General features: G+C 41.8%; 4 protein-coding genes across 5 annotated transcripts; 3 read left to right on the top strand and 1 right to left on the bottom strand.

The window, feature by feature from the left end:
- The first annotated feature begins 7202 nt into the window (after positions 1-7202).
- LOC108550929 (uncharacterized) lies at positions 7203-8362 on the top strand. The gene is made up of 4 exons (XM_017904854.1): positions 7203-7283; positions 7490-7552; positions 7637-7750; positions 7829-8362. The coding sequence occupies exons 1-4, from the start codon at positions 7203-7205 to the stop codon at positions 8207-8209; spliced, it is 639 nt and encodes a 212-aa protein (XP_017760343.1). The 3' UTR covers positions 8210-8362.
- A 638-nt stretch (positions 8363-9000) lies between these two features.
- LOC108550932 (orcokinin peptides) lies at positions 9001-12448 on the bottom strand. The gene is made up of 5 exons (XM_017904857.1): positions 12384-12448; positions 10761-11027; positions 10398-10609; positions 9846-9924; positions 9001-9573 (listed from the first exon to the last, which is right to left on the bottom strand). The coding sequence occupies exons 3-5, from the start codon at positions 10482-10484 to the stop codon at positions 9077-9079; spliced, it is 663 nt and encodes a 220-aa protein (XP_017760346.1). The 5' UTR covers positions 10485-10609; positions 10761-11027; positions 12384-12448; the 3' UTR covers positions 9001-9076.
- LOC108550928 (prothoracicotropic hormone) lies at positions 11880-12915 on the top strand. The gene is made up of 3 exons (XM_017904853.1): positions 11880-11900; positions 12442-12576; positions 12655-12915. Exons 1-3 carry the CDS (start codon positions 11880-11882, stop codon positions 12823-12825), a joined length of 327 nt encoding a protein of 108 aa, XP_017760342.1. The 3' UTR covers positions 12826-12915.
- Positions 12916-14320: 1405 nt separating this feature from the next.
- LOC108550930 (uncharacterized) lies at positions 14321-18572 on the top strand. 2 transcript variants are annotated; one of them, XM_017904856.1, is made up of 7 exons: positions 14321-14468; positions 14659-14930; positions 15009-15131; positions 15218-15273; positions 15354-15432; positions 15537-15665; positions 15728-18572. In XM_017904856.1, the coding sequence occupies exons 1-7, from the start codon at positions 14375-14377 to the stop codon at positions 15932-15934; spliced, it is 960 nt and encodes a 319-aa protein (XP_017760345.1). In that variant the 5' UTR covers positions 14321-14374; the 3' UTR covers positions 15935-18572. The 2 variants fall into 2 exon arrangements, with proteins under 2 accessions (XP_017760345.1, XP_017760344.1); XM_017904855.1 differs by having other exon boundaries at positions 14656-14930.
- The last annotated feature ends 4024 nt before the right edge of the window (positions 18573-22596 follow it).

Genomic DNA, 22596 nt, shown 5'->3' with positions numbered 1-22596 from the left:
TTCAAAAGATATAAGCCAAAAAAGTAAATTGCGCAGCACGATCTGACAGCCACTGACACATTCAGTACTATTTTAGAAAAACGCACACACGAAAGCGAAAAAGAATATCCAATCCCGTTAAGGAAAAAATCACTCTACGCGAATATGTAAAAAAATCCGGTTCAAAAATCCTAATTCAAAAGATATAAGCCAAAAAAGTAAATTGCGCAGCAGGATCTGACAGCCACTGACACATTCAGTACTATTTTAGAAAAACGCACACACGAAAGCGAAAAAGAATATCCAATCCCGTTAAGGAAAAAATCACTCTACGCGAATATGTAAAAAAATCCGGTTCAAAAATCCTAATTCAAAAGATATAAGCCAAAAAAGTAAATTGCGCAGCAGGATCTGACAGCCACTGACACATTCGGTACTATTTTAGGAAAACGCACACACGAAACCGAAAAAGAATATCCAATCCCGTTAAGGAAGAAATCACTCTACGCGAATCAGTGGAAAAATCTGGTTCAAAAAGCCTAATTCAAAAGATATAAGCCAAAAAAGTAAATTGCGCAGCACGATCTGTCATCCACTGACACATTCGGTACTATTTTAGAAAAACGCACACACGAAACCGAAGAAGAATATCCAATCCCGTTAAGGATTAAATCACTCTACGCGAATCAGTGGAAAAATCCGGTTCAAAAAGCCTAATTCAAAAGATATAAGCCAAAAAAGTAAATTGCGTCTCACGATTTGAGAGGCACTGACACCTTCGGCACTATTTCTTGAAAACGCACGCTCGGAACCGACAAAAAGTATCCGATTCCGTTAAGGGAAAAATTACTCTACGCTGTTATACCGAAAAAATCTAACCGAGAAGCCTAATTTCAGAAATATAGGCGAATAAAGTATACTGTGTAGAGCGATTTCACAGGCACCTGCTTTTCTGTTACTTTGGTACATATATGCACCTTCAATTGTAATATAATTGCCCTACTGGTTCGAGAGCAGCCTATTCTATGCAGTAGTTATGAAATATTCTAATCTAAAATTAAAATTTAGAATGTAAAAGAGATAATACATAACTATGTTGCAATGGAATGTCAAGATCGAAGAAAAATTGAAATAACTATTGAAAAGCTGTCTAGTTCAGAGTAATGTTGATCAAATATTCCAAGGAACTGTCGAAATCTAGAATCTTCTACAGGCAATAATAACGGACAATGCGGTAGTATTATAGGATCGCGCACTCACACCACTTCATTTCGCAGATGTATCATTCCACAGTTTACACTATGTAACATCACTTTTTTTCACATGTAGTATATTACCACCGTAGAAATGTTCACAGTTAGTAATCTTGAACTTCATAAAGTAATTAAGACGTCAATCAGCGATATCACTACTTCACGAAACGTTCTGAGATTTAATGTTTTATTTTGACGCGGGAGAATATTGCACGATGTTACTGTTATGCCCGCTTGCCGCCAACTGGAAGTTGGCTGCAGCCGGATGTGCTAGGTATTTTTGTAGCGGGAAAATGTTGCATCTTTGAAATAGCTATGTGATAAAGTATCGATGTAAAATATCAAACGATGCCTCTTATATTTAATAACGTCAATGATGCAAATATAGATATATTTCTGTTGCGAAAAATTCCAAATTTCTATAATTAATTTATGAACTGAAATTATTAGCTATTCCATTATACTAATGGAAAGACAAACCATTACTATCTTCGGCAATGGTTCAAGCACTCTATGCAATAATCACCAATAATGAATTAAATAACAATGAATTCATATCCAGACTTATATTAGAAGGCTCGCTGAGGCTGTGTCTTCACGATGCAATTATAAAAGTTGATGAATTAATTATAGACGAACATTAAGTCACAGATGAAAGCGAGTGCTTTTGCTCTTGGTAAAAAGAAAATGAAACTACGATGGTTATATATTTAGGTACCCTTTATTCACTTTGGAAGTTTCACATATACACGTTAATTATTAACAACATAATTCTTCGTTTCTTTTTTTATATCTCTCAATTTATTTTTTATCCTTTCCTTCATTACTTGGAAAATATAAATATAAGACAGTCAATGAAAAATTCTACCTTCTATAACATAGTTATAATGTAAACAATAAACTAACTCTTTCTCTTTATTTATAACTTCTAATTCTTCTTAAGTTTTTACTTCATCATCATACAGACTTTTTTCCTTCTCTTATTTGGAGGTCCAGGTGGTTCAACAGCTGGTTGTGTGTTCAACAGCTGGTTGTGAGCTTTATTTTGGATCAGTTAAATGATCATGATCTGATTTGCCCTTACCACTAAACTTTTTATTTAATATCACAGATTCTTCATCATCTTCCTCTGCTTCTTTACCAAATGATAAAAGATTGAAGTCTCTGTAACAAAATTTTTCATTACAAAGAATAATACTATCAGGCCTAAATTCTGCAAACATATATGATTTTTACTTTACCACTGCTGTTTTAGTTTTTGAACTGTCCTTTACTTCTGCACTTTTCTGTACTATTATTCTTGATATAATAACTGGATTGAAAAATGGATTGTTCAATATTTTAGTTTTTATCAATCTTGGAGGATAAAGTAGTCCATCATTCTACAAAAAAGGAGGAAATATTATACTGATATCAATTCTTGTTCTATTTTCTTGTAAACGTTAAAATTACCTCATCGACAAGTGCTTCTTCACGTTCAAACATGTTATATATAGATTCTCCAGTAACTTTACCAAAGATTGTATGTTTATTCTGTAATTCTGGTGTAGAACTAAAAATAAAGAAGAATTTGGAACTGTTGTCATCTTTTCCAGCATAAGCCATAACAATTAAAACTCATGGACGAAAACATAATCTTGTATAAAATTTGTCCTAAAACACATATATCCAATAATTATTTTTCAATAAAAAAGCAATTCATTTTATTTTTAAATATAGTCTCACCTTAAATGGTTCTCCATATATTTTACCACCATCTCCTGTACCTGTGGGATCACCACCTTGTGTATGAAATATAAGGTCATGGTAATAACCTTCCACACATAATTGTATAAAATTTCTACATGTCTTTGGAGTTTCTTTTGCCCGTAATTCTAACTCAATATCACCAACAGTTGTTTTCATTGTAACCTAGTTATGACAAATATATTAGCTTTATTAATGTAAAATACTTTTAAAATCAAATTTATCGAAATTTATTATTTATTATTGTAATTCAAATTAGAAGTTATTTAATATATTAATGTAGAAATTTAGGAAATAAATATAGTATATATATTTTTAAAAACGGATACACAATCAATGAAATATTATAAAATGATACTTATTACTTTACCCTTAGTGGCTGGCTCTTGCATATAAATATTACTCATGCTTGTAAGTCTCCTACAATAAAAAAAAATCTTTCGTCAATAATATTTCATATCAAATCTCTAGTCATCTATAAATCAGTCAACCAAATGGTTCTTATCTCGAAAAATCATCAGCAGGTAAGACATACCTTTTACCTCCTTTTGACATTTGCTTTATTGGCCCAATAAAGTCCATGCTCTGCCACAGCTCCATTATTCTTGCTGCTTTTATATTTTCCAAGTTCCCATAGATATTTCTACACATTTTTGCCTTAATGCAACATTTACACAGTATATTTAAGTTATCTTTATCTTTAATAACTATTACCACTTGTTCATTCTCCATCTCTTCAATGAAACCCATATTTCCATGTCGATGCCACACATTTTTCTCTGTTGATACATAAGCAGCCTCTTTTCTCTTTCTTGATTCCGCATAATATGCATTCCCTCTTCTCACTTCTTTCATTCGAGCCTCGCTCTTTTCCTTATATGCCTCAACCCTGTCATTCTGAAATATAACATATTAGTACTATTCAACGACATTTCTCTATGTAAGGGCTTAGATTTAATTTTCTACGTTTATCATTTAGCAACATTCAGACTCTATATCTGATTTATCTTTACCTTTCATAACTATTACCGAGTATTCATTCTCCATCTCTTCATTGATCCTTATATTAATATGTCCTTGCCATGCATTCTTCCCCGTTGAAACATATGCTGCCCCTTTTTTGATTCTTGATTCCGCAGAATATGTGTTTCCTCTTCTCACTCCTTTTATTCGAACTTAACACATTAGCGATGATCACTGACTTTGACCACTCATATTAATATTTACTTAGATCAGGATTACAACATACCTTTCAGTCTCACTGTATTCTCCATATCTTGCTGTTATAAGAGGCCATCATCAAAATTAATTGTATTCCTTTTTGTCTGCCTAAACCATCTCCATTTTCTGAATCTTTATTTGACTATTAAGGATTTCTATCTTGTATGTCACACGGTTAGCCAACCTAGAATCCAATAGGCGTATCATACTTTACGTATTTGTATTGCTGCTTCAATCTTTTCTCGTTATAAAATATAATTTTTGGCATCTACGCTGATGATATTTCATGTGTCGAATATTTTTCTATTGTTGCACGTGCCTGTTTATTCCAACGGAATATTATCTTTTCGCAACCAAGCTCTGCTATCACTGATGAAAGGTGGAAAAACAATGGTTCGTAACTTACACTATTTGATTACAACTAGAGGATATGTTGATACAAATACTTAAATTCTTTTCGTGATACAGGCACACCTGCATGGACACTACAATGCTTCCGGCGTTTGTTTGCAATTTTTTCTCATTTCCTATCCACTCTCCTGTTGACTTGGAGAAAAATTAACAAATCACTCAATTTCTATGATTAATTTATGAAATTTTATAATTGCGTTGTAAAGGCGTACCTTTGCATATTTGTCGTCCGTCAGATAAAGAAATGAATGCTGATTGTTTAATTAAAACTGCTGTTTGGGCTGAATTTATTAAAGAATGTAGAAAACTTTATGATTTGATTTATTATAATATATTAAAATATATTAGGAGCACATAACCAGAGTTAGTAAACTATTCGTGCGACATCAGTGCCACCTGTGATTTGAGACTCGAAGTTCTAGTTACGCAACGAGATGATAGATGGCTCTGATGTTACTCGAATAGTTTACTAATTCTGGTTATGTGCTCCTAATATATTGTAATAAATCAAACCGGCAGTGTAAAATTCACTAATTACACAATATCTGTGTTTAATTTATGAACTTTTGTAATTGCATCGTAATAGAGGATCCTTCAAGAACTTTCCAATATATTTTTCGATATAAATTTGTCCCTAATTAATTAATTATTAATAATTATTCTAGGCAGTGTTTGAATTGTTGTCGAAAACGCCATTGGTTTTTCATTAATTACTATCCTCTGGGCAATTAATTTATGAAAAACTTCATGCACGCATTATAAAGTTAATGTTCTTGCGAATCTTCTCATGTAATTTTTAATCACATTTTGCTTCTAGTTTCGTTTAGTATTAAATATCTTCGCAGAAGTTCGTTATGGTCGTCGTTACGAAATCGTGGACCCAATCAAACAATAATTAATAACTAACAAATTAGCGTTAAATTCTTTGCATATATTATATAAGAATGTTGCCTAAAGTTCCAGCTTTGCAATGAAATTATAAAAGTTCATAAATTAATTACGGAAATCGAGTGATTTATTAATTTTTCACTGTTGGAGCCCTTCTATCCTTTCCTATCCCCTCTCTGTCTTGTCCTACACGTAACGAGCTCTTCGACGACCTCCTCCCCCATTCTATATTCCTATTACTTTTCCGAGCTATGGTCCAAAATCATGGATGGCGTTGATCCCAGGCGGAATAATTTTTATTCGAACTACATACCTCTTCTGGTTATGTGCTCCTAATACAGCTTTATAGATCAATTGGACAGTAGAAAATTAATAAATTTCGAAATTTTTGTAATTAATTCATGAACATCTTTAGCTGCACAGCAAAGTTGGAATTATAGATAACATTCTTATACGATGTTTAATTTAATAATTAATGCTTACATGGGCGATAGGTTTTGCATTTCCTGTAGTAGATAAGATTGCTATAGAAAAGTGTTTTTCTTGCATAATATTCTTATTATTTTGTAACAAATATATACTAGCATACGAAAGCGTAAAAAATAAATTTTTTTATTAAGAAATTCTATTTACAATTGTTTATTTACAATGTTTTTATAGGCGAAAAATAAATACAAAATAAATTGAAAAAGCTATCATCACATGCAATCGAACCCCAGGCCTCCGTCATAGGAATTCTCGACTGTTGCCGTTACGCCACAGCTTTAGTTGCAAACGATTGAAAATAGACTCATAATTATGGTAATAATAAAATTTTAATCGTAAATATCTCAAAAATTATTAACTAGTTGCGGCTATAATGATGTATTTTCTTAAACTGCACGACGATATCTACAAACCTGTAAAGTTTCAACTAAATCGGTGACCCGAAGGACTTGCACTCTCCTTGTAAAAGAAATGGTACAGTTTGGACTTCGACACAGACAGTTATGTTATCGATCATTTATTGTATCGATTATTCGATAAGTACACTACATCAATATCGATAATATCGAAATCGAGAAATTATCTAGAAGCAACTCGAATGGGAAAAGATGATGTTCGAAGAATTGGAAGTAATTTCGAGGGAAAGAACAAAGAAGCGAACAAATCATATAATTTATTGTTAAATTACATCAGTGTTGTGCTCGAACGAATATCATTGTATAGCTCGAACGACGAAAATATTAATGATCGAGATGCATGGAAATTATGCAAGAAAGCAGTAACACAAGCTCATTAGATTTTTCGAAAGTCTAAACCGCAGTATGAACCATCTATTCTCGGTAGGAAGTGAAAATGAAATCATCGAAAGCACGTGAAAACGACAGAAGCGACTGCAGCGCCGTTGGCGGCTAAAATCGAATCGAACGATAAATTCGATTGATACATTGGAACGAAGTGAGTTATAAAGTGTTCGAGAGATAAGTAGCTGGCACTTTCGGCGCATAATATCGTATTTTGTTTTATCGACCAAGTTGCTGTAGATTCATTTAGGAATCGCGTTGACAACGATGGCACGGAACAAGAAAATTTTCACGGCATTCAACAACGTTTGATTGAACAACGTTTTGTGCGTTCCAGGAACAGATCATCGGCAACCGATACGAGCAGTGTAAACCATACGAACAGTTGGTAAAAAATTTTCCGAGCTCCCGTTGAACAATGAGGCTCGTACAGCAGTTGTTTGGCAGCACGATACCAATGTTCGTAAACGTGGCTATACTGTTCTACGTTTGTCAGCGTGTAAGCAATAACGACACGATCTATCGCAGGATCTAATCGAAAAAATGGAATAATCGAGATCGTTTAGTTTCTAGCAGCTACGATATTGCGACGCAAAATCATGACAGAGATGAGAAAATTTGTCACGATCGTAACGTATACCCAATGAACGATCGATCGATCGATCGCGTGACAATCCTTCGCTAATCCTTTTCATTTATCGGCAGGTGCGACGAGCGCGGGACAACCTCCGATACATCGGCGAACGAGTGACGAAGGGAATGGACGAGGTGCGTACCGCGACACCATTTTACGATAAACAAGCGATAAAACAAGCCGTATAAAGCACGCTGTCGAATCGAACGCGATCCCAGATCAAAGACGACGTAGGTAAGGAATTGCGAATTACCAGCCGATTGACGACGCAGAGCGCAAACTTGGCATCGGTGTTACGACGTTTCGCGGATCTCGAGGAGAACGTGATCGAGGTATCGTTATAGCTTATCAACGGCAAAAACGTTTACAAGAAAAATTAATATCATTCTGCCGATTCGATGGTCACATAGTTGGTGCGAATGGATCGAAATAGGGAAAGCGTGAGGGTCGAGACTCCCGTGGACGTGAGCATGGAAATCGAGAGAATAATCGCAGCCGTCGAGAGGGAAAGGAGCGTGGAGAATCGTCAGCATCCACGAGAAGTCGAAAGGTCAGAGGAACTGATGACTACGCAGGAGCAAGTCCGTGATAGCGGTCCACGAAATCCTCTGACGAAATTCTCGGCTTGCGCACCTCGAGAAATCATCGCTGCTTCCGGTGGATCTGCCGCGACCCCCGCAATGCGGAAAACGATCGATGGCCGGAATCGAATCGGTACGACGCCAGAGGTTCGTCTTCTGGGCGAATCGAACCGGCCGCTAGGTACCGTTCCAGCAGAATCGAAACGCTAATCGTAATCGCAAAAATAAATTCTTCTTTTCATACGCGATAAAATCATGATCGTCGATGAACGGCATGGACGGAGAAGAGGTTATATCGTTATCGTTCGATAGTCGAATAGGAAATAAACATGGGGACGAAAGAGCGAGATCGTACTCGGTAGGCAAGTATCGATGAAACGCGTCGCCACGGTTTTCCTCTCAGCCGCGTCTTGACAAGACGTTCGTCCTGCCAACCCTAGTGGTCAAGTAATCGGTCATTCTCTTGACAAATCCGCTCCAGCCGACCCGATCTATTTCATCGAGGTTTCGCTTGAAGAAATTGTCGAACGCCGTCCGGTCGATCTCGTCGATGTTTCGCTTGACGAATCGTTCGAGCAACTCTCGATCGCTTGGTAGAAACGCGATCGTCTTGCTGCCAACAAACGAAACGAATACAGTGATTCGATTTTCTAAACGGATTTTGAACGTCTTACCTGTACGGCGACGGCTCGTCCGAGTCTGGTTCGAAGAGATAGTCGAGATTCCGTCGAGCCTGGCTGTTCGACGGAGACGGACGGACGCGCCGTGTCTGGTCGTTACTTAGGCTGTTCTGGTCACGCGACTTGGTCGCATCTTGAACGAGATGAAGAAGCGCGCGTTAATAACTTGCAACTGCAGTCTACCAGGCGGAAGCGATCGGGAGTAGTGAAAGATGGTGTAAATGGAAAAAGTAGAAAAGGAGAAAAAAGATTCGAGCGTTGCGAGATCGTGCACTAGTCTTTATTATTTCGACAGTTGATACACGCGATAGGAAAGGGGGATCTAACAAACTCTCCGACGACCGACGTGCGTTTCGTCGTGATGCATCTACGTCTTTGTTAGGCCGAGGAAAACCGTCTAACGAGTTTCGTCGGGTCGATGGTCCGTTCCTCTAGCGGTCTCGAATATACTTCGCACCAGGTTGCCTCCACCGATTTGGTCCAAGTTCCTGCGAGGATTGTCGTTCGTTACTAGCACACTGTCCAGGTCGCGGACCAGATTTCCTCCTCCGATATGATCCAAATTTCGCTGGCCGCGATCGACTGCCTCTCGAAGCAAATTTCCACCCCCAATTTGATCGAGATTCCTACGCGATGCCATCCAACGGCGAGAGTCGTATAAACGCGAGTCTTCTCGTTCGCCTAATCGCTCGCCAAGTCCCTCGGCTAGCCTTCTACGCAACAGGTTACCGCCACCGATGTGATCGAGGTTTCGCGAATCCCGATTGCCAGCTTCTTCGTCGCGCAGATAGCGACTCTCTGGATCAATCGATCCTTTGAACATCCGTGAAACGTTGCCGCCTCTTAACCGGGACGAGTATTGTTCCGCTTGCGCCATTTTCTCCCGTGGCAGTCCTGAAAAATCCGTCGACCGTCGTTCATTGCTAAATTCCACCAAGGATCTAGCCAACCTCACCCTTGGATCAGCCACTTCCGCCTGCCACGGAAGCATGTACAGCACATCGTACTCTTGACACACGGATCCACCAACGGGCACTTTCCTCCTCCATGAACGACACAAAAGCGGGTAATGAAGAAGCGGACGAGAATAGAAGCATAACGGGGAACAAACGGACAAACTCGTTGTCCCGAACAAGGCGAATGTGATGAACGGCGACATCACTTACCATGATCGTTGAGATACGCCCCAAAGAATTCCGGGTTGGCCGATCCGTAAAAGTCCCTTCGCAAAGGATTAGGTTCAGCCTGGAACCAAACGTATACCGTTTGATTACACGACAATCGCGGCGGGTTTATCGCTAATGCTGTACACGCGATCACCTCCGCCAATGACGGGCACGCGATATTACAACCGGGTCGATGGAAAATTCGCCGTTAACGTGATTTTCCGCGCGATTTTTCTCGCGATACGGTCGACTAGCAAACTCTCTCGTGTCGTGCTCGCTCCGTACGGCTAGCTTTTCTTCCCGTCCAGAAAACGATACATCGCAAGCTTTCGCTGAATCGTAGATCATTGTCGATGGACCTTCGCCGAGCCCACCGATCGCGATCGCGTCTCTTTTCGTCGCTAACTCGAACCGTCGCTGGTTCGATCGGTCGTTCGCCTACAACGCGACGTTTCGATGGTACATGATCGTGAACATCGTCGTTTCTCCGCTACCCGAATTCGATTGAAACTCAACGCTTACCGGTCATGGTGGTCGAGTGGAAAGAGTTACCTGCAAGCTGGGTAAGGCCTTTACCCAAACGGTTGCCGCGATCGAGAGTACCAGGATCGAGAGAGCGAAAGAAGCGTGGTCCGCCATCGTAGTCAAGTAAGTACGCGAACGAGATGCTTGCTGATTCGAGTTGGAGGATAAGTCCGTGTACGAGTACGCGAGTACTCTTGCAGCAAAAATCGCGTGCCGTGTACCGGTCCATCTGGTGCCACCTTCAAATATATAGAGGGTAAGCGGTTCGAGTGCACGGATCGGGGGGTGAAGCGATCCGAGAACGCACGCGCCGGACCGTCGCGTCGCGACGCGTCACGACGCGCCGGGACGAGTCGCTCGCTCCACCGAAATCCATTATCCCTTACGCACCGTCACCTTTGTCAACTCTATTGTCCCTCCATTCCCCGACCCATTCCAGACTCGTCACGGCCAATGCAATCCGTGTAATGTAATATCGCCGAATCGTATTCGAACCCGGATTTGTTGCTACTCAAATTGCAATTTCGAAAAGGAATAATTGCTGCAGCAAAAGGCAACCACGTCGCCTGACCACCTGCCATGCCCTCGCTCGTTTCACGTCCATCGTTCCAAGGCCATCGCGTATCGTTGCACAGTCGTCGTCAACACCCCTGGCACCTGTAACGATAAAGCGACGACACCTTTGGTACATATGTAGGTTTCTTCGAGTCCGTTTCCTACGACCGTTCGCGACTATGCTCGTCGCGTACCTCGATCGATCGTTGAAACGATCGTCGTCGATCCACACCGTCTTACGACTATATGCGTCGACGTTTTCATTCGTCACGTTTGCCAGTACGGCTGTACGTTGTCTAATCGACAAAGGAACCGGCAGGTGCGAGAAATGGAGGCAAACATAGGGCAGGGAAAATGTGGCGTGAAAACGCGCTCGTCGCGAGACCGCGATCGATCTTGCGGTATCTGGTGCAGAAAATAATTGCCGCGTGTGCGTGGGGAGTGTACGCGGCCGCGACTCGATGCGTAGATATCGGATCGAATTATCGACGTGCCGTTGACGTTTTATGAGAAACGAAGCCACTGACGAATAGCGGAAACGGCCGAAGGGCGCCTATTTCGATCCAAACCGAATCTCTCGGGGGTTTTTCGATCTTTCACGCTTCTTTCTCACCAGTCTCCTCTCTTGTCGATCCTCCACCAGATCCGCGTGAGTTCATCTAAGACAGTCGAGCTGACAATCGCCCACACGTGGACTAAGACGGTGAAAAGAGAGATGGAGAAAGAATTTCTTCGAATTCGATGAAATCGTAGGATCATGAATCGGATATGTCCACCTTCTAGAAAGGTATCGCGTAACGTTAATGGAACCTGCCCTCGTATGTCGTAAACACGGCACGATCGAATCGTCGTTTCCGTTTCCATCGTCTCCTCTTTTTGCGCTCTTGTATATAAGAAGATGCAGAAAACGAGAGACCATTCTGCCAGCAATCATCGCACGAAGCACGGCAGAACATGAAGATCTTGATTGCTTGCGTAAGTATGACAGAGTTTGCAACTACGTGGGTAGTTGCAATCGTGATTATCACGCGGAAACCTCGATCTTCGCATCAGCATGCTGAGCTACTCCGATAATCGTACACTTTCTTACACCCTTTGACGATCGTTCTTCGTATGTTCAGTTAATCCTGCGCGTGCTTCGAGTAACGGAATCATCGTTGCGGCACGACCAATGGCTGGGACAGCGGGATGGATTGTTATTCGAAACAAACGGACTAAATCTTTCTATTAATGGAACTGCTGCTCGAACAGAGAAATCCCATCTGAGCGATCGATCGACCTGGACACGCAGCCCTGACAACCCATTACTATCCGTACTCGAATCGTTAACGAAGCACCGGAAACGTATCTCCTCGGTTATCGACGACGACTCCAGCGCCATCTCCAAACAATTAGATTCGGTATGGTCTCAGATCTCGCTTGAAATACGTTATTATCAAAATAAGTCGAGTTAAATACCAAACGTAAGTTTCACACGTATCGATTAAATGATGGATCTTCCCTATTGTTCCCCCAGTCTTGTTACTGCGAGTCGCAGTACGAATTACGAGACCTCGGGCAAGGTCATTATCCAAGGTACCTGTCCGCTTCACGCTGTAAGAAGAAAACCTGTCGTAGCAAGTTTTACTCGTGTAGGCTGCTGCATTATGTGGTAAAACGTTAATTACATACCCGCTGATATCCCCAATCGTTCAACTCTTTATCCGATTTGACTTTTTCTTTTTCCCAGGTACACGTATTAAGGCTGCGCGAAACAAATGTTCAAACCAAGGATGGCTACATGATGAACGGTACGCTGCCGGAAGCACCGCTTCCAGAATCCCTCAATCGCAAGTGGCAATTGAAACCGTTTTTGGTAGCGGTTGCCTGTATATCCGACTCGGACAACAAAAGATATTGATCGCTCGTTTCTCGATGTACCATCGAATTGTTTCATCCCCTTTGTTTTTCGTTTTTTTTCGTGCTTCCGTGCCTGTCCGCTCCTTCTTCTCCGTTTAATTCTGTTAATGGAAAGTAAAAAATGAGTAGAAAGAAGGAAAGCAGAAGAAGAAAGAGGAGAAGATGAAGGAAATGGGTGCCTTTTAGCTTTTAGTAGCGTAACGATAAGCGAGAACAAAGATAAGGTATGAACGCGCGAACGCTTTACAAAGTATGGCCACTCCAGAGAGTGTTTGCGAGAGTGTTAGATCATCCGTTTACCTTAACATTCTACCCTCGGTCATACCCGTTCATTTACTTGGTCGAGTGCACTCCGCGTTAGATATCAACTCGACTAGTCTCTGCTCGCGATAGCACGATTGACAGCTACTTTACGCCTTCTGCTCTTCGTGTCCGTCTCTTTTCGATGCTTCTCGATCGATTATCGAATCGTCACGCGATACATCGAAACCTGTTTAGTCACGTGATCAAGCGTATCTCTCAGTTTCAGTCCGTTCGTTTTAGTAGCGTGGCTGTCGCGTCCGTGCAATGGCTCTCAAGGGATTAAGTCGTTCGCGGGAGAAGGTTATGTTCGGTGAGAAAGGATAAACTAAACTCATTCCTCCTTTGAGATTTTCAACAACTTCGTTGTCGTTGTCGTTGTCGTTGTCGTCGTCGTTGTCGTTGTCGTCGTCGTCGTCGTTGTCGGACGCTACGCAGGATCTCGTGAAGGAAAGGATCGGTGAAAAGTTCCGACCGGGGGCCACTTCCTGTCGTTGAAACGACTCGTCGATGAGAACATTAAACAGGGCGGGAAATTGTTTGTTTTGTTGCGTTCCGCCTGAGTGGAAAATCACTGATCGACCTTTTCAAGGCAAGGCATTGACTAATTTTAGATCATGCCGCCGACGTGCGGATCCTCATCGTCGCGAACGCTATAGAGCACTCCAGCAATCTGTTCGTGGCGTACATACCACTCACGAGTCTAGGAGTAATTAATGAAATTACTAGGCACGTTTGGTAAACCTAATAGACGGTAACGGAACACGTAACGTCGTTTATATTCGTATCGACAAAATTCTTCCCTTGTTTGCAATTTACTGTAATTAATTCGTCTTGACAAAGATGCTGTGTTTTTCAAGAAATAAATGTATATGTGCAAATACACGATAATAAACTCAATCGCTGAATTCGTGTTTTCCATTTCTTCCCCCTCCATCTCGCTCGTTCTCTCTCTTTTTGCCTTCTCTGTAAATATAATACGTATACGGGAATTTTTTTTCAACGCAATAACCTGTTTTTCAATTCGATAATATACTTTCGTTTCCTTCAATGTTCCACAGTATTTGGATGATCGCGCGTTTCTTGTTCCTAGGCCTTGGCCGAAACCTAACATGACTCGTGATAACGACGAATGGTCGCATCCGCAAAGGCGTATCTCGTTTCCGTTTGCAACTGCGAGATGGCGGCTGTGTTGCGTCCACTGTGATAACTATTGATCGATACGTAGCTGTCGCATCATTTGCGTGAAAATGAAAGGGTCGTGTATTTTGGTTGTTTTCCTGTGTTATATGTTTCCACGAGGCGTTGCAAATGCCCAATATCTTGGCAACGATTACATCGAAGGTAACGAGATAAATGTTAGGTTAATGAACCGTCTCAAACGCCTCGAGTGCAGTGTAATTATAAAACAGGCATCTCCCGCTTTTCCTAACCTCTAAACGTATTTCTTATTTTTCGCTTTTCCATCCTTCTCTCGAGGCGTTCGAAAAATTAGTCGAAGAAAATGTAATTCACGTAGAAAATGTTACAGAAGATCCACGGAATGTTTTAGCCGATTTCGATCGGTTACGCACGCTTATGCGAAAATATGCGGCCAACGATGACAGGGAAATTCGTCGAAACGTTAACGATTACGACGATGAATTGAAAAATTGGACAGGCCAATGGATGCCTCATAGGCCAAATGATCCCACCTTACCACCAAAAATATTTCCAAAAGTCGACCAGTCGAGTGTTTTGGAGTCCTCGCAGTCTCCTCACGGAGTACCGATGGGATATCCGTCGAAAAGCTGCGACGATGCAAAGGTACGTGACCTATGTATACTCGGTGATCGATGAAACGATCATCTGTCAACTATGCTTATCGAAAATGTCACGTTTTAGACCAATTTAACCTTGGATTGGGACGGCAATCCTATCAATTACACCTGTTACGACAAGAGAATCGTTCCAGATAGAAACATAATAGCGATCAAATACTGCGAACGCATCCCAAAGTATTACGTCGTCAGTATTCCTTTGTCGTTTGATATTTGTGCGTGTCGATGATAATAATTATAAAGGAGATATGTAATCAGCTTGGTTGTTTACAGGCTATACATAAATGCATGTACGAGGAAATAGAATACGACGACAATGTTCCGGTGTTGTAAGTACGCCTGTTGTTTCGTTAAAAAAAAAAAGCCATACGATCGCATACTCGTAATACTAGCTGTGCGCTATTCTTAGTGGCCCGCACAGACCTTTGTGGCCCATCTATGGCGAATACAAATTCTTGCCGAGACAGAGGTGGCTCCATAATCTCGAGGTAACCGAAATATTTAGCGAATTATGAATTTACAGAAAGAACGGTTTTATTCTTCGTTTTATCATTCTTAATTTCTCCTTTTCTATCTACCGTTTATCGTTTAGCATGGAGCGATCCTTGCATTGTATCATCCGTGCGCCAATCCAATGGAAGTAAAGCGCTTGAAAAGCTTACTCAGAGGCTGTCTACGACGGCACGTAATCAGTCCATCGAATCTGTTGGACGAGCATCGCGTAAGCACTTGTAATTACGATTTTACTTTAAGACTCGATTAAACATAAGATTTATATTTCAGCCGCTGGCTTTGGTCGCATGGGGATGTCGACTGAGCATGTCGTACGTGAATCCCAAACTGGTGGTTAAATTTATCCGCGAGCATGCTCTTCGAGGACCAGAGGAAATTGCAAGGGACGGTGATTTTTCCGATGGTTTGATACGTCGAGCTAAAATCGTGTCCGATCTCGACGATACGATGTTATGCCCGAACGCACGAATCGTTTAACGTCATCGACATTGCGTATCGACTAGTATAGCTTAGTCTTTATTATAATCTCTCTTCCCCCTTTTATTATAATACTATACGTACATGTACATACCAATGTTCATAACCTTCATTACTTATTTATTCGCGGTGTTTCCTCACCTTCTCATTTCCTTCCTCTCCCTCTTCCTCTTCCATTTCATTGTCCTATTCTTGTTTCCCATTTTTTTAATTCATTTAACGCTTTCTTAACCGTACCCCGTTCGCCCTCTACCCGGCTCATCGATCGCTGTTCGTTTTATCGTGATACATAATAGAAGAATGAATAAAAAGAAAAAAGAAAAAAAAAAAAAAAGAAAACAGATAAAAGAAATCGAAAGGTAACACTGAGTTGTATTTTTTTTTCTTTTTTGTTCAACGAACCTCCTTTTCTTTATTTTATTCGTTAATAATCGGTGTGACGCGCGGGTTCTCGAGGATACGCGCGTCGAACAACGAGGTCATAGGAGACGAATGAATGGGACGCGCAACATTCACTCCCGTTACATATTCTTGTATATTGTTCATCTTTCGAGAGAGAAGATCAATTAGTTAAATACATTGAACATCGTGTCGGTTTTTAAAATCTCTTTGCGGACCTTTGTTATCTACAGACGTATAGTAACTTCACTGTAGTGCTGACTATAATCGTTATTCCTGCGGATACGTATCTTCGATGATATATAAAATTAGGGTAAGACAAGTAACGCTATCATATTTCGGTAATGTAAAATACACTACTCGTCTACTCAATAGTAAGTCGTTAACGTAAAAGAATATAATTGTACAGTAAACGCTTCGCTCTTTTTTTCACTTTTTGTTCTTTTTTTTTTTTTTGGTTTTGTCTTTGTTGTCGCTTCGGTAGATCAATAGATCGAAGATAACTGGCATAACGCGAGGGGAAATCGGCGAATCGCGAGTGAGAAGCAACGACCACGTCCCAAAAAGTCGAGACGATGTTTGCGCGCGCGTCGATTCGGTCGAAGGAAACGAAGATCCGACGATTCGCCGATTTAGCTCTCACGTTTGTCGACCGAACGTTCGTGGGGCGCGATCCGACTCTCGTCGTACTCGACGTACCCTTTTTTCCTTTCGAAACCTATCCTTTTAGCCTCCGTGTTGCAAAGCGAGCCGGATCTATCGGGTGGTTCTTTCTGCGGGACACCTACCCTATCGTGTAGGAATGCGTGTATATACTGATATTCAGGCTCGCAGAGGCATTTATACTTTTGTGCAGAATTAGACGACGATGAAAGGGCACGCTTCTTCGATCGCGCGCGTTAGATCTTGGATAGACGCTTTAGTCAGCGCTGCAACGCAGCTCTCTTCTCTCCGTTGGATGACGAGCGCGGACCTCGCCTCGCGTTTCTTTCGTCGGACGCAGCTAGTACACGCGTTACGACGGTGGATCTCTTAAAATTATTGCCAACTTTGTACAGAGTCGATAATAATAATGATAATAACAATAATATCGCATTAAAGATGAAAACGAAATAACGATCTATCTCGTTCTGTTCTCGATTGACAGAGAGAGAGAGAGAAGTGAATGCATCCGTGCTCGCTCGACGCAAATACGACTCATAGGCGGAAAAAAAACACCGTTCATTTATTTAATAATTAATCCTTAATACAGATCTCTTTTTTTTTTCTTTTTCTTTTTCTATTTTTTTGCCTTTTCTTCGTTCTTGCGTAGTTCTCTCACCTAATAGAAGTGTGTCTACGATAAAAAGTATTTCCATACCATTGTTCAACGTGCTAAATTCTTCAAATTTTTAACTCTTTCGTGCATCGGTTTCTCTCTCGCATGCAAACATACGTTTATTCTTTCGCTCAAACTCTCTTACCATTTCTCGTTCGTTCTTTCGTTCGTTCGTTCTTTCGCTCGCTCATTCGTTCCATCGTACATTGCTCCTCTGCCTAAACTTTTCCTGTTATTTTTCGCTTTTATCTTCTTTTATCTTCTTTTTTCTTCGAAACTCTTTTCCTTCCCGTCTTCCTTTCTTTCTTTCTTTCTTTCTTTTTTACCTTTCTTCTTTCTTACTTTCACCCCCATATTCCTTGGCTCGTTCGTTCATACGTACGTGCTTTCTACTCCTTTCTCTCCCACTCTCTCATTCCCTAATTAGTTTCTCGATAATGTAAATTTATTATAATAATCTCACTTTGCCACGTGACAACCCCATCACGATCGCTCTTTATTTTTGTTCGTTTGTTCTTTTGTCTGAAAACATTCGCAAACTTACGATTTACGCTCGAAAGTGGAATTGACACTCATAAAGTTATTGAAATAGTCTCTCGAAGAGTAATAATTGCACCGATGCGACACGACCAATGTACATTTTCTTAATACTTTGTCGTGTTCGAGGTCTCTAAAGCGTTCCTTCTGCTTCGTCACGATTCCCGTTTCTTTGTCGTGTTTGCTCTCTGATTGGTTTACACTTTGGTCCGTCTGTCGGTCTAGCCTTTCCTTCGTTCGCATCGTTTTCTAACATTTTCATCGTGCAAACCCGATTTCTATCCTTCGAAATGGTATTCGTTTGACAGACGCGTGACAAACGCAGGGAACACGAGAGAAAGAAAATGGAAGAGAACAGGGAAGGATGAAAAGAAGGAAGAAGAAAGAAAGAAAGAAAGAAAGAAAGAAAGAAAGAAAGAAAGAAAGGAAGAAAGAAAGACAGACAGACAGGCAGGCGGACAGCAACGTTGCGCGATACAAGATGAAGGATTCGCTCGCTCTCGTGAAATCTCTCCTCGTGAACAAAAGGAAATCAACGAAGCCACAGGTAATATTGTAACGTGTGAACGAGAAAATTCCCCTTCCTTAATTTTTAGGCCAAAGTACGTACTATATGCGCACACCGTCAATGTTGCCGGTGATACGTACATTGATTACGAGTTATACATAAATCTATCGTGGCCCGGAAAACTTATTCGATGGTACGAAAGTAAGTTTGATTCTTCAATTCCTATCGCGAGAATCGCTACACACGAGCGCGCACGCATCGGAGAAAAACGTCAACGACGCCAGGATACGTGATTTAAAGCTAGCCGAACAAAAGGTGAACGGACTCGTATTCAGAGCAGAGGCTGGTATATACAAAAATGATGCGCACAGGGGAGAGTTCGCGATGTCCTCTCGTCTCGGTGCGGACATGCGATTCGCAACCGATCGCATTAAGGCCGATTACATGTACGCGATTATTCCTCTATGTCGTAGATCGGCATCGAACCGACACCGAGAGAGAATCAACTATCGATCAACCAACCAATCAACCAACCAACCAACCAACCAACCAACCAACCAACCAACCAACCCTATCTGTCGGTGCACGCGATCACATCGTTCTCATAAATGCGAAGCAACCAAAACTGGAGGAGGATGACCATCGAGTGTGTGTGTTTGCGTGTGTGTGTGTGTATATATATGTGTCTCAACGTATCAAGCCTTTCCCGAATTTTTCGGCTGTACATCGATTCCGTAACGTCCAATTAAGTTCGAGCTCGACCAAAGAGGCAAGCTTCCGAATAAAGCAAAGTAACGACAGGTTCTTTACGCACGATAGACGCGCGTCGCTAATCGTCTTTCCTTTTTTTTTCCGATCGATACACAGATACGAAAGCGAAGGAAAACACTCTTTGATATTGTTCCTCCTCCATTTGCTTCTCCGCTAACAACGACGACGGCGATGGCGACGGCAATGGCGAGGGCAATGGCGACGACGACGACGACGACCACGACGACGACGATGATGGCTACGTCCACGACCACAAGAAAATGCCAACCCGTTCGATTCAAGCAATCTGGTATAACGATCGTCGCAGAAGAATTTTTCTTGTCTTTTCCTTAACTGCATTCGATGATTATACAATGGATCGTGAGAGCGCAGCTACCTAAAACTAACAATCGGTACGTTTCTTCTGTACATTGCAAAGTGATTTGGAATATCATTAATTATCACCATCATCGTCCTCGTCATCGTGTCGTTCCTTTCCTTTCATCCGTTTTATCGCGTTTCTTTCTCTCTTTTTTTTTTTTCTATAATTTCTATTTATCGTTATCGGAGCATCGCCTCGCCGTCTTCGTCGTATTATCGCATTACGTTAATATCGTTGCTACAACAACGTATACAACGTGGCCTGTGTGTAGCGCAACTGTTTACTTCTTTTCCTCTCTTTCTTATATCATTCTGAAACATTAACCCATAATCTTTTAAACGCATGTACCTCAACGTTCATATAATATAATCAACAAAACATTAACACGAACGTCGCCCGTTTCTTGCTCGAAAAGCAATTATCAGACGATAGTTTACGAGCAACAGGCGCCGCGAATAATAAATTATCATCGTTAATATATTACTCTTTTCGACTGTGCCGACTAACTATTTATATATACATGTAATATGTTTTCTGTGTAAACGCGTTGCGTGTTGCATGTCGGTGTGTGGGTATGTACGTGTGTGTATGTTGGCTGCGTGACTCGTGTTTCACGCGCTCGCGCTTATATGTCGTGAGTTCTGGTATACACGGGTGTGTGTATATATACGTACGGGTGTGTTTGTGTATATATATACATATATATACACATATAGCATTAAATATGTATACACTTTGTGTAGATACGATACATCGGTATGATCCAGATTTTATCGTCAACGATTGTATTAGCGTTAATTAGTTTCCCGTAACACCTATATTTTATTATTGCTGCAGCTTTATAGATCTCCTCTTCTCTTCTCGTCGTGTATTCCTCGTCTTTACGTCCATTTTTCCCTCTTTCCACCAGCATCTTGTTTTCCGCGCCGTGACCGACCGCTACAAGGACGACGCACGCTTTTCGCGAAAGGCTCTTTTCGACTTTGCACCGATTCGTTTCTCCATATACCAGATATCACGCAAACGTGATATCGAACCGTGAAAAGAAAAAGACGAAGTAAAGGAAAAAGACGAAACGAAAAAGGGAAACGGAAAAGAAAAACCAAATTATCCGTGTCCCGCATCACGACACGTGCAAGTCCTTATAGTCGTTGTCGCCGTCGTATAGGTCTTTGTCGCCGTCGTAGCCGTAGTCGTAATACTAGTCAAAGTAATTATAGTCGTTATTGTCTTAGGATCGGTCGGTTGAACCAATTATTTCGGAAGTGCGCGATAACGTGCTCGATATCCATGAGCTGAACTGAAAAACAAAAGATTAAGAGCACGTGCATGTTTGTCGCCGTTTGTACGTGTGTGTGTGTGTGTGGGTGTGTGTGTGTGTGTCATTGGTACCGTAATGGAGAGAAAAGTGGCGAAACTCGGCAAAGATCAAGAAGAGTTTAACTTGGAAAGAAATTACGATCTACGAAGGAATACGAAGCGGTTACGCCGATCGGTCGAACGAACCCAATACCCTAATGGTGTTTCGTGCAACGCCAAGTCGATGACGCTCTACTAGTCGACTGGTCATTCTCGATTTATCGGTCAACTAAACGTCGGCCAATCGATGATGATACAACGTCGAAAGCGAGAAACAAACTACTTAGGTATACACATATTCCGTCGAACGAAAGCTACTCTAACGTTTCGACGTACTTGGAAATTCGTCCTTTGCGTTCTCGCGTCCGTCAACGATTCGCAGCGGTCAAACTATACCGGAAACTACGTTGTCTGAAACTGGAACGGTTTTTCCTCTCTCTTTTCTTTTTGCCAACGACACGCCTAGCCGAACCGTTCTGTCACCGTTACCGATCACGTAGAAAACGATAGAGATTCTCGCTTCGTCACATGCCCGTCACGATGGTCGAATGCCGACGCGCGATACACAGCCACGATCGTTTCACCTATCCACGATCGTCCACGTACATATCGATTGTTGGATGTTCGACTCTCGAAATTCGGAGCAGGTGCAACGATTTCAGAGCGGCGAGAGAGAGAGAGAGAGAGAGAGAGAGAGGGAGGGTTCGATAGAAATCTACGTGCTTCGAATCGTATGATATGTAGCGATTAATCGTGTGCGTGGTGCACGTTTTCAAGCTATCGCGACCATGCTCGAACGCGTTCGAAACATTCGTGAGATTTGTAAAGAACTAATTTCCAAGCTCGGTTAAAAATCACAGTCAAAAGAATGCACTTCGGTAGGTAGTCGGTGTAATTCGACACGGCTACCAGAGCCGGCGCACAACGCCGAAAATGGCGTGAAAAACGAGAAGATTACTCGGTAGCCTCGCGACGCCTCGGGTCACAGAAAAACTCCATTGGGTCTTAGGCTTGGCTCGGAACGAGATACATCGATACGATCTACTCGCGGGCAGCCGCCCGCAAATACCGTTTCTCTTCTCTTTCCGCTCATAGGCCTGACAAAGCCTCGGTTAGAAGTACGCGTATGAGCGGGAGTACACGACGTTTGTCGCTCGGCTCCATTTCGCCCGTCCCATCCTCGTCGTACTCTCGGCTGCTAGCTAATAATCGCGATAGGCACCGTGATCGCACAAGAGATCGACGATGAATGCGTTCGACGGTTTGCTCGTTGACACCCCAAGACGAATTTTCCCGCTTCGATACGTCGCCAAACAACGCGAGATGGTGGTGGTAGTGGTGGTGATGGTGGTGATGGCGGTGGTGGCGGTGGCGATGGCGGTGGCGGTGGTGGTGGTGGTGGTGGTGGT

This window comes from Eufriesea mexicana, unplaced genomic scaffold (assembly GCF_001483705.2).
Source record: "Eufriesea mexicana isolate 0111107269 unplaced genomic scaffold, ASM148370v2 scaffold3508, whole genome shotgun sequence".
Lineage (NCBI taxonomy): Eukaryota > Metazoa > Arthropoda > Insecta > Hymenoptera > Apidae > Eufriesea > Eufriesea mexicana.
Note: the sequence above shows the minus strand (reverse complement) of the source record. Positions and strands in the feature narration are given on the sequence as shown.

Excerpts from the sequence above, each read along its gene's own strand:
- LOC108550932 (XM_017904857.1), bottom strand. The coding sequence starts at position 10,484 with ATGGCGGACCACGCTTCTTTCGCTCTCTCGATCCTGGTACTCTCGATC. Across the intron at positions 9,925-10,397 it reads AGGCCTTACCCAGCTTGCAG|GCTGAACCTAATCCTTTGCG; the intron begins GTAACTCTTTCC and ends GTTTGGTTCCAG. Across the intron at positions 9,574-9,845 it reads GGCGTATCTCAACGATCATG|GACTGCCACGGGAGAAAATG; the intron begins GTAAGTGATGTC and ends CGGATTTTTCAG.
- LOC108550929 (XM_017904854.1), top strand. The coding sequence starts at position 7,203 with ATGAGGCTCGTACAGCAGTTGTTTGGCAGCACGATACCAATGTTCGTA. Across the intron at positions 7,553-7,636 it reads TGACGAAGGGAATGGACGAG|ATCAAAGACGACGTAGGTAA; the intron begins GTGCGTACCGCG and ends ACGCGATCCCAG. Across the intron at positions 7,751-7,828 it reads TCGAGGAGAACGTGATCGAG|TTGGTGCGAATGGATCGAAA; the intron begins GTATCGTTATAG and ends ATGGTCACATAG.
- LOC108550930 (XM_017904855.1), top strand. The coding sequence starts at position 14,375 with ATGAAAGGGTCGTGTATTTTGGTTGTTTTCCTGTGTTATATGTTTCCA. Across the intron at positions 15,132-15,217 it reads GCATCCCAAAGTATTACGTC|GCTATACATAAATGCATGTA; the intron begins GTCAGTATTCCT and ends GGTTGTTTACAG. Across the intron at positions 15,274-15,353 it reads GACGACAATGTTCCGGTGTT|TGGCCCGCACAGACCTTTGT; the intron begins GTAAGTACGCCT and ends CGCTATTCTTAG.
- LOC108550928 (XM_017904853.1), top strand. The coding sequence starts at position 11,880 with ATGAAGATCTTGATTGCTTGC. Across the intron at positions 11,901-12,441 it reads TGAAGATCTTGATTGCTTGC|TCTTGTTACTGCGAGTCGCA; the intron begins GTAAGTATGACA and ends TTGTTCCCCCAG. Across the intron at positions 12,577-12,654 it reads GTAGGCTGCTGCATTATGTG|GTACACGTATTAAGGCTGCG; the intron begins GTAAAACGTTAA and ends TCTTTTTCCCAG.